The 14,458-nt window shown below is 39.6% G+C and overlaps 2 protein-coding genes across 3 annotated transcripts in view; both read right to left on the reverse strand.

The window, feature by feature from the left end:
• Nucleotides 1-303: 303 nt before the first annotated feature.
• LOC108044895 lies at nt 304-701 on the reverse strand. The gene has a single exon (XM_017124054.2). The coding sequence runs from the start codon at nt 699-701 to the stop codon at nt 441-443; it is 261 nt and encodes an 86-aa protein (XP_016979543.1). The 3' UTR covers nt 304-440.
• Nucleotides 702-917: 216 nt separating this feature from the next.
• LOC108042747 (guanine nucleotide-binding protein subunit gamma-e) overlaps nt 918-14,458 on the reverse strand; it is a 46,458-nt gene continuing 32,917 nt past the window's right edge. For both annotated transcript variants that reach the window (XM_044459418.1, XM_044459417.1), the window contains exon 3: nt 918-1,023. In XM_044459418.1, the coding sequence (XP_044315353.1) occupies nt 918-1,023 (106 nt within the window). The remainder of the gene's footprint in view (nt 1,024-14,458) is intronic.

The following is a 14,458-nucleotide window of genomic DNA, read 5'->3' on the forward strand; positions in this document are numbered from 1 at the left end:
ATTTCTAAAAATGTATGGCATGCAATAACGACTAGGAACGATAGCTAGAAAGAACGTAGAGGGATGAACGAGCGAGTAGTAGAGAAGTAAAAGAGACGAGCTTAAAACGACGAGAGAGGATCGACGAAAGATCGACAACGATGAGGAGCGCACGATGATGAATCGAGTTCGTGATAAAGTAACGAGTAGCGAGTAACGAGTAACGAACAGCTAATGACCGCACTCGCTTTTCTTGGTATTCAGGATGTTTTAGCTGTTCTCTGCTTTCGTTTCGGGAGGCTAAGTTCACACAGAAGCTTTGGCTGTGGTTTCGCTGCTTCCACTACGCAGCGCATTTTGATTAATTTTATTGAGATGAGATTGTAAGAGTGTGGGCATAATTTTCACAACTTAAGCCTAGATCGAACTCATACCAAGCAACACCCGATGTCCTTCGCCCCTCAATGCCACCTCCTGCGGCGGTAGGTGACCTGTTCGTTGACCAGCTGCCAGAATTTGGCATTTAGCCAGAGGACGAACAGGACCAGCTGCATGAGCAGCGGCCATTGCTGCAGCTCGTACCTCGTCCTTCGCACCAGTTGCTGCAGGCGACGTCCGCCCCTCTTCCCCCCGCCGCCCATCGACCGATCCTCCGGCGGTTCATAGCTCAAGTTGTAGTTGTAGTAGTAATAGTAGTTGTTATTGTAGTGCTGCACATCCATCGGCACCAGATCTACGGGTTCGTCCCGCCCCGAAACTTGGCTGCTACATCGGTTTTGGGTCACTAATTGCTGATTTCGAGGCTGTGCGCCAATGTTCAATTGATTTGTTGCTGTTGTTGTTGTTGTTGTTGTGGTATGAGTCGTGGAATGGGTTGCATTATTGTTGTTTGGCTGGTTATCATAGTTATGGCGGTATTTCTGTGGTTTACGATAATATTACATGATAACGCATTTGCCCTTCTCGGCCCACGGATTGTTCTTCTTATCCGGCGCATTGATCAACGGATCATTTTTCTCGTTCTCCTCGATGAACGAGCGCATTCTGAAAATAGATAAGAAAATATTATTTACAAATTACCATTGCAGAAAAAATTATGATCCCTGACTTATACATTAACAATTTAGGCTGTTTCATTTGCCACCTTATAAGGTTTAATGAATAGCTGCTGAAAATAAATTCAGCTAATTTAAACTCATTTTCCTTATCTGTTTTTCACTAGTTTTTTTCCCAGTATTTCTGAATATAAGGCTAAGTATTTAAACACATTTTAAATTTATTTTATTTAAACTTTCCCAAAATACTTACACTTTACTGCTCCTAATAAAGTAGTCTGACTATATAGTATTATTCAATTTCACCTAAATTCAGCTTATAAACTTCATCCTTTTTCCTTCACCTTTTACTGAAAAACTTAACTGAGCTCCAACAATTTAATTTGGTAATCTTGATGCTTAAAGCTCATAAAATGTGTAAGCTCCCAGTTTGCCTGTCCTTAGTTAGAAATCAAGACATTTTAAAGGTATATAAACAAAAAAGGGGCATCTATCCGCACTTAAAGCTAAGCGAACATAAACTTGTAAATACCTTGTTTTTAGAAGGGGAAGAGGTTTTTTTGGGAAAATTCGGGTCTGAATGGCAGACGACAGCAGATTTTATGTTAATCCACACCCGGATGGACATTAAAAATGTTTGAACAGTTTGCACGCGCCAAGGAAACTAACATTTCAAAATCCCCCTCGGATCCTTTTTCCCCTCCGAAACATTCGCATATAAATTTTGAGTATTGTTGCCGCGCTGCCATTGTTGTTTTTTGTTGTAATACGCTTATCCTTCGGGGCCATAAAAATGGAGGTCCTGCCGTTTGCATTTGTCCCTTACTTTATTCCCTCTGTCTGACTGCCTGCCTCTTCCCGTTCATCTGTTTATCTATTTTTATTTCCTTTTCACTACTTCTCCTCAAGACAACACATTTCGTACTTTTCCCTTTTGTGCTTTCTATTTTGCAAAATTTGCAAGAATTTATTTATTTAAAGGGAGTTTTTGGCAAGGAGAAGAAAGGAGCTCGAGGCACATCTACTGACAGCTGCGAAATAGACAGTTGGAGAGACAGTCGTCTGGCAATGGTCTTTGCATTTCAATTTGTTAGGTTGGCAATTTCCTGTCTCTCACTTTAAACTCTATTCTTGAGTCTCTCAAACACAAAACCTTCTTCATTGCTTTTTGGTAATAAGACTTCAAAAAAGTTTTTAAATTAAAAGACCCAGAAGTGCTATTTACTTTCTCTGTACGTTTTTTTGGGAAATGTTTTGTAAATCATTTAAAAGACAGTGAGGAAAAGATTTGTATAATTAATAGTACCCATCTTTAGAAAACGTTGTCACTGTGGACGGCAGTCTACGTAAAAAAATTCTCCCTGAGAAGTAATTAATTAATTTACTAGTTTAAAAATGAGATTTGAATATGTGTTTGTTCTTTGATTAACTAGTCAGGTTTTACTTTATATATCTTCGACATCTAAAATTTCTAATATCATTTTTGTGGAGAACCATTATTACATTGTTACTTAATATCTAGGAAAGATAATACCTAATGTCCAATTTAAAAAAAAAAAGTATTTTTTTCACAGAAAAAAAGTCAGGTTATTATTTGCATATACTTGTATACATCAATTTAAATTCGATTGAATGATAAGTTTGCATAAAATAAGTGATTTGACTGCTTGCAGAGGAAAAGGAAAAGCTTGAGGCACTTTCCCAAGCCAAAACCCAATAAATAAATATTTTGATTGCCCATTCGTCTTGGTTGCTTTCTGCACTTTCCGGCCAACCAATTGCAAATTCCCAAAGCGGCTGCATATTGTGGCTTTATTTATTGGACAAATGTTTTCTTTTGCCTTCTCCACCAAATGATGCAGCTGGTCTTTGCCTTTAAGTTTCCCCTTCCACTTGGCAGGATTATAATTCATTTTATCTAAGTGTTGTGTGTGCGCTTTCATTTGACCGCAAATTGCTTTAAGCATCGTGTGGTTGCTTTGAAGTTTTCGGTGTTCGATTAAATTTAATGATTTGCATTGCATGTGGCGCCGGCCAAATTATTCGCATGTGTTTAGGTGTTTCCCACGAATGGTTTTGTTTGTTCCGAGCAAACCCTTTCCCCACCGATTGCTTCTGCCTGGGTCTCAATTATCAAATGCCAAGGTGTGCGGGCGGGCTCCGCCCTTCGTGTAATAATGGGCGTGGCTTGCATGCATAATTTAACTTAACAAGACCATGTCGTCGGCAGCGATGTCCTTGTTACCTCGGTGCCGATATCCTCATTCCTGTGCCCGTGCGTGTGTGTTGGATTTTCTCTATTTCCTTGCTCATTTTCCGCATCAACAGAGCAAAAGGCAATGTCATGCAGGCGGTTGGGGATATATCCCACGAAGGACTGCCTAAAACAATGCCCCCTGCTAACCCTCCGCTTTTTCGTCTCTATTCGCCCTGGCTAATGGGCTTATGACTTTGCGGTTACAGCCCGTGCAACCGGGAAAACTCACACACACACACCAATGTAAAAATGAAAATCCACAGAGCTTAGGAAATATTCTTTTTGGTTTTCTGCCGTTTTCTCTGCTCTCTTTTTTAAGGGTAAACAAAGGCCAAGGGTTTCCAGGGGTTCGAGATTCGACTCGGCAGTCAAGGCCAGGTCGAAGCGCAGTAAACAAAGTTGTTATGATGACGTTGGATCTGTTGGCAACCGAAAAGTAAATTTGGAAAATAGGGAGGGAAGGAGCAGCTTCCTCTGACCTTAAGATTGTGGAGTCCGGCCTGGCTCTTATCATAAAACCCTTTAAGTAAGCGTGTTGCCTAACATGCATTTTTAATGAGAGCATCAGAACAGATTGAAAAGGGGGAAAAGCAATGACTTAAGACCTCGAGATATCCGGTTTCAAAAGTAAAACCAAAAAGGGCTAAACAAGTATTAATTGCTTTGTTATTTACAATTTTCCTTAATTACAAATTTATTGATCATGTGGACCTCACTAACTTACGTTGACTATCTAAGTTAGGAAATACTTGAGAAGTTTCCCCTTTTGCCTTTGGGCTGTTTCGGCCCACAAGTGCATGACATCATTAGCATCTGTGATGAGTTTCTCTTGTTTTGTTTTCTCATAACACAAGTGGGTAATGCGAATGTAAGTAAAAGTAGACGAAATGCCACAGGGACATAAAAAACTTTTATTCGTCATCTGCATTTAATTTGAGTGGCTCTGCCGAACATCAAGGCTCTATGGAAAAGCGTAGGCAAACAGGTTGAGTGCCTCTCAAACTGCCATTCAGCGTGGAACACATTGAAAACTAATTCAGCAGCCGTTAATTTAATATGTGGACCACAAGACCGCAGTCGTCTCCCTTGAAGACTGGATCCCCATACCAACCACAAGCCCACATGGCCATGTCGACCACGCTGGGCTTTTATGTGCTAATTGAAAGGACTCGCATTCCCCATTAAAGCGGTTTCACATGCACACACACTTCCCGGATGGAGTGGAACTCTGAACTGAATAATTGTAAGAGCCTGAAATGAAAAGTCATTTGAAGGCACTTCCCGACATCATCAACCGAGGAACAGAAGCCCTCACAACATTTTGCTTTTAGGGTTAGACGAATTAATGTTCTGCACTGATGGAATCAGAAACAAAGGAAGGCAGGAAGTTGGACCGCAAACGTCGAAAGATGATGATGGAAATTAAACGATAATGGTATTCAACGGATGTATGCATTAGCAAGGATAAATAATTCATAGAAGAAAATATGACATAATGGGGGTGAAGTGAAGCATAATGCACTGATAGACATTAATTGAGTTTCGAAAACGAAGGAGCTTAAATTCTTTGATTTATTAAATTTGCTTACTTTTTATTAAAATTAATTTTACGAAATAGTTATAGCCTAAAGATATTTACGTTAATTAAAATTGTTCCATGTTTTACGCTAATTGTTTTCTAATGTCTATCATTATTTTGTATTGCATTAAAAATTAAAATTTATTTTTATGGACAGAAATTGGAAATAAACCTCAATTAAAATTAAAATAGCATCCAATTTCCTATTCCCTTTTCAGTCATTGTGATTGACATTAAACCGAAGTTAAATCAACGTTAAATTTATGCTGATAATTTCGATTAATGAAGTAATTTGTTTTATTCTACAGAATGAAATGCCATTTAAGAATCTAGCTCACCCACATCAATCTAGGTTCAATGGAATGAGAGGCACGCACACAATCTATAATTAAAAGGCGAACCAACATTTGGAATTCCTCCCTTTTTCCGTCTGAAACCATTCAAGCAATCGTTTACCTTTGAAAGTTTGCTACCTTTTCCGGTCTGTCAGCTGCACAAAAAAACATAAACACGATGTAAATGTTGATTTATGACAACCACAAACACACACAAATGCCAGTGTGCGTATGCGTAATCACACGCAATCTTAAGCGCCTGAAAGCATGCTACAAAAAGCATTATTTATCGATGGCAAACCACAGCAGCAGAAAGCGGTCTCATTTGAAAGCAGATAGCTTAGATCCAGCAGCTCCGAAATTAGAATTGCCTGCTTTTCAGTAAGCCCAGAGCTCAAGCCCCCCTCCCCTCAACCCAAAAAAAACCCCAACCGCTGTCACAGCTCCCACAAACATTTCATATTCAGCTTGGGTAAACAAATGCGTCTGCCACATGTCAATTTGCATCTGCGTGTGTTTTCCTGTGTGTGCTAGCCTTTATCTCAGCCCCAGCCCCTCGTTTCCACCCCTCCCACAAATATTGTCTATCTTTGCCACGCATGTGACAGAAATGAAAAGCTTAAAATTTCATTTCGTGCCTATTATTATTGTTTACACACAGTGAACGGTGTGGGAAATCCGTAAACATTCCTAATTGTGTTTCCTTCTATTAATCAGCTATCCTTTATTCAACTCTCATTGAAATATATAGGATATATATATAGATCAAAAATTATTTAATGAAATAATTCATTTCTTTGATCCCCTGATTCTAAATTTGTTATTTTATCTAAGTTTTATTTTGTGTCCCTTTAAATTGTAGGTAATTTAAATACAAAATCAAGAATAGTTTTTGAGATACTCTTTTACTCTATGAGTATAAATTTGCAAGCTTTTCAGTAGTTTTGGTACTCCCATAAATAGAGAATATTTCTTTGCACGACCTTCGCCATAAACTAATTTCTAGCTCATTTCACCCTCACACACACACATGCACCGACTTTCATCCGAATAAGTGTGTGTGTGTGTGTGTGGCGCGGCCTTCTGCTAAATTTAGTACACTTTTAAGCGCCACAGCAAGAAAAACAGAAAACCTGTGCCGAAGAAACGCAAATGGCACTTAAAACTCGGCAGACAAAACTTTGAGGGTCTTCCTCCCATAATTTACATATGTGGTCGTGCGTACGTGAGTGTCTGCATGGGTATTTGTGTGCCGTGGTCTTGTGTTCTTCCAGCTAATTGCATTTTAATGCGCATTATTCAGCTGCCCATTGCATATTTCTCAGGTGCTTGCAACACAGAAATATGCATAAAATACCGCTGTCGTTGTTTGTTTTTCTATTTAGCATAAATAAATTGCATGTGGGATATGCAAATTCGCTGTTGTTACACGCTAAATGGATGTGGATGCATTTTATTAGGTAAGCTGTGAGCGAGATTTGCATACCTAAGGAGGAGCTGCAATGAGGTTGTGGTAAAGGATCCTTTCAAGTGCACGCAAAGCGCGGAATTTGTGCTCAACTATAATAATAAACCTTTTATGTATTATGTATTGCGGATTATGGTTTCACTGGTCTGATCCGATCACAAACCGTGGAAATTAAATATACAATACTTCAAGACTCTTGTTAACTTATAACCCCTATTCAAGTCCTTTTTATATAAATATTTTCAGATAACGAAGCTATCTGAAGCTTTTCGAAGAAAAACATATCTGCAAAATGCATTGGGCACGTTGAACAAACTGTTAGTCCCAACTGATTTTCAAAGTAAGAAAATTGTGCAATGAATTGCTAAACGCCAAGTCAAGAATGAACAACTGTTGACCAATGTTCGACCGACTGATTTGGTCATTGTTTGCTTTCGCAATTGGTAAGAAAGGTGGTTAGTGCGGGATAACCCGATTTGTCCACCTGATATGACCCAAAATGCACAAAACGCTAATCGCTGCCACGGAAATGGCCCAAAAGACTGCCCTCTACATGATCCACTCAATGAAGAGTGTCCTTTTTCTTCGTTCCCTTGCTTCTACTCCACTAACAAACAGCTTTATTATGCACTATCCGACATCCTGCCCCTCTCACCTTCGTTTTGGGTTCACCACAAAAGTGTGCTCGGCATTTTCTTAACCATTTCCTTGGCTCGCTGGCATTCTTTTGGCCCCAAGCCCGCCTCTGCCGCTACTGCCTTTTCATGAATAACAAATCAGGCTAAAAGACAAAATCTTTAGCACAACCAGGCCCAGACCCACATTCTGCAATCCCCACCGCCGCCGGATCTCTAGGATTCCGGAGGTCGGGGTCTATAGCCTGGACGGGCAAAAGCCGCAAGTTCTATGCATACAAAACTACGCCGAGCACGATGACGAGGATGAAAGCCTTAAAAACAAAAAGCAGCACAAAAAAGATGTTTAGCATGGGTAAAAGTGGGGGAGTTGATGGGGTGGACAGGGTACGGCTGGCAGGAAAGGCCTCCTCTGGTCGGTCCACTTTTGTTGAATTGAAAAGAAATTGTGCAAAAAACACTTGAGCCGAGCTCTTCTCAGTTCTCGATTCAGAGTTCTCAACGTCGTCGTCAAGTGTTTGTCAAAGTTTGCCCCAGGTTAGGCCATGGAATTGTTGCCGGTTTTTGTTCATTTCAAAAGTAGCAAATCAAATGACGTGTGACAAGTGCGGTCCGCAAGGATATTTATGCGAAAAGCAACTCTGAAAAGGCTCTAACAAATAACTGGCTCAGCTGGCAAGGCCACCTTAACAAATATAAATAAATAAAACTATAATAAGTCAACAGCATCAGAAGAAAGAGCAAATGTGAAAATAACTTGGTAAGAAAAGGTCACCACAGAGGATTGCGATTTGCGTTTTTCATATTATTTATAACTTCATTATATTTTATAACTTCCTTTATATCCCCGTCTCACAGAAAACCTTAGTCTTACATAAGCTTACCTAAGCTATCTTATTTTGATGTACTTATTTATTTTAAATTATTTACGAATATTTTTCAGAATGTAGTAGAAATACACCTTGCTAAAATGTGAAATTGAAATTTTCCTTCTTTAGACAGCAATATAAATATGCTTTAAGACATAATAAAAACAATTGAAAAAAAATTATAAAAAATAATAGTAATTCGAGTTTCATTAAGTCAAATCGTTTTCTCAAGCTTCCCAAGTCTATCAGGATTGCCAGGCAATTTCATTTAAATTTGTCCCATTTTTCGATGTTGTTTGCCAGGTGAAATTCGATTGCAAACAGAGCGAAAACCGAAATCAATGCAAAATGGAAACAGGTTTAGCTCAACTCGCACGTATTTTATGTGCTGACTGGAAAAGACAGAACTCAGTGAATAAGGAGCAAGGCAATATTTTCCACCTTCCGCTTAAAGAAGGCCAACCCACTTCCACACGACCACAAAACCACTTAACTGATACTGTGCAGAAATCGAAAATACAGAAACAGAATGGCAGGCATATTCGTATATGTATATGGCTTAGAGCTGTTTGCTTATTTCCAATTCCCAGCACGCACTTTCCCGAGGGAAAGGGGGAGGGGGTCGATTTTAAGGGAGCATAAGCACATAATACATGAGCTCACTTCGATAATTACAGATCGGACGGCATTTAGATACGCACACATGGCCCGGAGAAGCCGGTTAATGCAAATGCATAATGCTGCCTTACCTTTCCGATTTAGCACAACCACCCCCCTCCCCCATCCGCACCTCATCTGCCGATGAAGTGAATGTTGAGGCGGAAATTTAATGCCAGAAATTGCAAATTTCCTGCTATCAAAAACTTGTCGAGCGGTGTGGAAGGAAGCTTACTGCCTTCATCTACCTTTCCCCCGCTTCCAAAGCCCTCCATATATGATGCAAAAACGGTTACAGAAGTGTTCTGGCTGTCCCCGTTCTGGTTGTTATGTGTATTTGCATATTTGATTTGCAGAGCAGCAAGTTATGCAGCTGCAACCGGATTTTGTCTCCCTTCCCGACAAATAGAATTCTAATTTGGGGTATATCTGTTTGTGGTCCAAAAAGTATCTCAAGCTGCGCTATTCCAAAATCACAAAACTCCACAAAAGCATAAGTTTAACCTGAATCAGCTGATTAGCCAAACTTTCAGCTTTATGGAACGATAAGAATAAAAAGAAATTGTTAAACTTTCTTAACTGTCAGGTGATAAAGAAAATCTATTCTAATTTCTATTAGTAGCAAGAAATTCAAGCAGTTTATACTTCTATAAAACTATGGTGAACAAGAAACAAGTTCAGCTGAAAAGCTTTATGAATTTACGTGTTATTTTGCATGTCTACAATCATTTAATCATAACTTTAACAAAGAGATAAATCATGTGAAAAATAAAACATTTAATTTCCTTAAGTTTTACTTCGGTGAATTAAAACGGATATTATAATTTTAGTATCTTGGCACACACGTTTAATGTTCTACACTTTTAAGAGTTGCCTGCGGCTTGTTTCATTCCGTAATTGGGTTACGTACTTATTTATACGTACTTATCCATGTAATATAGAATAGCTACATAATTAAGTTTAAGTTCCAATTAGACTAACCAATTAATGAGAAATGCTTAAGTCAGTGGTAGATTATGAAGCAATCTCAACTGGATTTCGGGGCTTTTGTAGTTTGAGGCCAAAGACTGTCGTTGACTGATTAATTGATGCGAGAAAAACCATGGCCAAGTCAGCCAAAAAGCCATGATTGATAGTTTAAGTTGAGTTTAATGAGGCCTGCAGGCCACACAAAAACAAGTTTATTTTTCCAGCGTTAAAGAGCTAAAGAATATCCTGGATGGCCAATCTCATTACTCACATTCCCCCACTGATTCCCCGTCGGAAGTCACGCACTTTGTTTATTAATATTTATACATATTTAATCGGCCCGCAAAACTTAATTAAACTTTGCCACATTGCTTTTCCACGCCTCCTCAAACATCCTCCCAAAAAAAAAAAAGGCTGAGCATTGCATGACTACCCTGACAAATTGCCTGCGAGGATGGCAATGGATGAGTGGTGGAAGGATGAAGGATAGTGGGTGGAGGAGATGTCCAGAGCCGAAAAGCAATTTGCAAGCTAAATGATGATGGTGCTCCGCACTTTGTTATGCAATTTTTAGCAGGCCAGCCAGCTCTGCTAGTGTTTGAAATGCAAATTCTCCCAGCGACAATTAATTCTGTCCCTGTTTTGGGGATGGGGATTCGCATCCTCCCGCCAACCCAATATCCGCCGAAAACTAGGCTACAATTTGTTTGGCCAAAACCGAAAGTTGTTACAATTTGATGGGACATCATCAATTAACTGAGCACACAACTGTACTTGGCAAGCAGTAAAGTGGTTGAAAAGGGCCAACAATTCTGGCAGCCTGCGGTTTTCACCCACTGGTCAATTGCAAACGAGGATACAAAGTTGTTGCTCCGCACGCTTGAAAAGTTGACCGTATCCTTTTAGCGTTAACTGTACTTTTTTGTTAGTTAGTTGTCGCTGCTCTCAACTCGCTTTCACCCCAGTTGCAGTTGTTGTTGTTGCGCTCTAATTCGCCGTTAAGTGGCTTTTGGACATTTGTTGCGAAACTTTTCCCCCTTTCCCTCCATTTCCCCCCTCATCGTCTTCTGCGGCTTCTGTTATTCCGATGTCGATACTTTTAGCTGCGGTTTTTCCCCGCTCTCAGTGTTGGTAAACGCCAGCAGGTTTAGTCCTGCTGCGGTGGCTTAATGAGTGAAAGGAGGCAGACAAAAAAGTTGGGGAGACACACGGCAGCCAAGTGTTTCAAGTGCCGTCATGCTGAGGACAAATACAAAAAACGGACAAAGCACTTGCAAATTGCCTTTTCAATTGTCAAACTCTAGCCAAAGTGCATAGAAATGGCAATTAGTTTTTGGTCTTTGGCTAAGAAACTTCGGGGCAATATATACTAAACAAAGGAACGTTAACTTTTAAAATACTTCAAAGATAGTATTGCATTCGTATAAAATACAACCATGTTAAGTCAAAAGCAATACATCTATATAACAAACCAATCAAATATTATACATAATGAAATGTATTCATTGCTGGAAATTGATTACCGTAGCAAACAACTGAAATATTTAAATACATAAACAATGTTATTTATTTATGTTCTTTAACATACAAGAGTGAATTCTCTATTTCTATCCGTTTGTTTGTTTGTAGAGAAATAGCCGCAAAAACAGAACGAAAATCTGATGACTAAAACCAATGGCTTGTATCTCTTTAATGTGCCCCAATTGTAGAGTTCGCGACCCACAGGATGCGTCGGCATTTTTATGCCTCCTCCACAGAAAGCCATTCTCTCGCCTTATCTGCAATCACAATCTCGATTTGATGACCATTTCGCTGCATAAATAAACCAATAATTTAATTTTAAGCCCACATTGGCGCTGCAGCACCTGAGAGCGGCGCAAACAAAGCGATTTCATCCATGGGCCATAATGCCGAAATGGCCATCATGGAACCCACACATGTGCACGTACCTTTTGGATACACTTACAAAAAAATATATCCTTTAAATAAGAAACTAAATGGTTAAATACTCAGACAGTTTAGGTATTTAATAATTTCTATATTCAAACGATTAAGTAAATTATTTTTGTGCTCTCAAAAAAGGTAATTTGGGAATATGGAACATTTAAACATATTTATTTTATATAGATTTGATATGGTTAAAAGTTCTAACTAGATTTTAACTAATCTAGGTGGAAGCATGCTATGTTTTCTCTCTGTGTGGTCGTAAACCTAGCGTGGTCGGTATTCGGTGTTTGGGGAACAATGCTGTCTCATTGTTATGGACAATGATGCAGGAAGACAACCAGAGATTTTATGGCGCACATTTCACGAGCGAAAAAGAGCCAAAGAAGACGCCGTCGCCGGGGAAAAGTTGTTTTAATTACAGGCACATGGTACACAGTACATGCTACATGGCACTCGGACGGAGGAAGAACGTCTTGCCATTTCAGCTGCTCCTAATAACCGACTGACACTCTTACTCTCCCATGCATGAATGCACGACTGTATGTGTGTGTGTGGGTCCGGTACAGTCACCGACAAAAGGCTCTGCATGTGACCGTCCACCATTACGTATGCAAAATTTAATTTCGCAAATGAAAACGGGGACGGAAGGGTAAGAAAAGGCGTGGAAAAGTGGCACGTTGAGGCTGCCCGGCAGTCGCAGTCACAATCGCAGTCACAGTGACTGGCAAAAGTCATGCCTTGCACTTAAAATTAAAATCACCACCCACCAACCCCTTCCTCCTCTTTGCCATTGTCTGCCTGCAACTTTTCCTCTCCGCCCTTTTTTTCCCAGCCAGACACAATTTAACAAATTAAAAAAATGAAAGACCTAAAGGATTGAGGACTGGCGTGGAGGAAGGATGTGGGCAAACAGGAAGGGACATCGCAGTGGAACGACCCTGACCAAGAGATTTGCCAGCCGAGGCGGGAAATATGCAAAAGGCTATGGGGAATTGCCCATAAAAAGCTCATCTAAGTTTTGCCACGAGTGAGAGCTGGGAAATAGTAAGGAGAGCTGATGCTATCGTAGGATAGTAAATTAAAGTTTAAGGTTTGACTAAGAGTAAACTTTCGGAAGTTGAAGTTAAATTCAATGGAGGCACTAATAGTTATAAATGGACGCTCAGTAATTATTATCTTTTTGAAACTTCGATTCTTCTTTAAAAGTTTTAAACTTTTTTATGATTACATCACTTACTCAGCGCAAATGGAAGGCAATTTTATCCACAAAGGCAAAAACACTTACCTGGAAAACAAGAAAATATATTATTAGAATACTTTATACAATTTAATAATCACATAGGAATAAGTTTTGTTACAGATTTAATAGTTATTGGTCAATATTTATCTATTGATTCTTAAATAAGCCTATTTTTTTCTTAGTTTCTATAGTTATAAAGCAAATGTTCATATATTATAAATAACCGGCATAAAATATTAATTTAACTAACTAATTATACATTTTACTTTAATCATCAAAGAGTTTCGGCCCAGTGTGCCATGTAGATTCTGAGCAAATAACAAAAAAAATATAAAAGTATTTTACTCAACCCTTTCCAAAACTAATCCTTAAACTTCATATTCCATAGCATTCAGACTGGCAATAACATTCCGACCGCTCATTTCGTATTCTGGCATTTTTCCGCCAAAAACTGTAGGAACCGGGCCAAGAGTTTTCCCCAGACAGTCGGAGGAGCGAAAACATTTCGACCTTTTCGCTTTATATAGAATGTAAGCATAGATGGCAGAGGGATTTGCAGGGACGTGCATGATTTATCGGATCGGGGACACGGGGCCGAGGCTTTAATACGGTATTAAGTCATTTCATTTATTATTTAAGCCGCGAACTGTGGGCTGTCAAAAATGCAATCGCCATAGAGCAGGAAAAGGGCAGGTGGGAGCAAAGTGGGAGCCCTGCTCGGCAGCTTGCAGCGAAATTCAATTACGGCCCTGATGGCAGCCAACAGTCGGGGGTAACGAGACGTAACCGTTGTTTGCCCATAAATTGTTTGTAGTTATGTCAATAATGTGTGCTGCCATCGCTGATGCGGATGCGGATGCGAATGCGGATGCTGATGCTGAAACACACGGCAGTCGTCGACATTTTTTTTTCCCTCTGCCTGCCATGTGTCAATGGGAAAAAATACGCGCAATAAAAAAATTGAAACGCCAAAGCATCGCCATTTTCCAGGACAATTCAGGACCGCTCCCTTGTTCTATATCTCCCCTCCAAACGTGTGTCCATAATTTCAGCTTTTATTAACAGCAGCAAAAAGCTGACAGGCGCAGCAAGAACAACGCCAACAGAAGCAGAACCAGAAACAGAAACAGCAAAGAAAGCAATAATGTTGTACAAATAATGCCATAAATATTTGAAAAACTGGCAAAGGACAACGAGGGTAGCTAAAGCATTTTTAGTTTTTATACCCTTGCAGAGGGTATTATAATTTTGGTCAAAAGTGTGCAACGCAGTGAAGGAGACATCTCCGACCCTATAAAGTATATATATTCTTGATCAGGATCACCTCCTGAGTTGATATAGCCATGTCCGTCTGTCCGTCTGTCCGTCTGTCTGTCCGTCTGTCTGTTTCTACGCGAACTAGTCTCTCAGTTTTAAAGATATCGAATTGAAACTTTGCACACACCCTTCTTTCCTTTGCACGCAGTAT

The sequence above is a fragment of the Drosophila rhopaloa genome, unplaced genomic scaffold (genome assembly GCF_018152115.1).
Source record: "Drosophila rhopaloa isolate 14029-0021.01 unplaced genomic scaffold, ASM1815211v1 contig_2, whole genome shotgun sequence".
Classification (NCBI taxonomy): Eukaryota; Metazoa; Arthropoda; class Insecta; order Diptera; family Drosophilidae; genus Drosophila; species Drosophila rhopaloa.

Bases quoted from the DNA above. Each gene is read 5' to 3' on its own strand.
- LOC108044895 (XM_017124054.2), bottom strand. From the start codon at position 701: ATGGATGTGCAGCACTACAATAACAACTACTATTACTACTACAACTAC.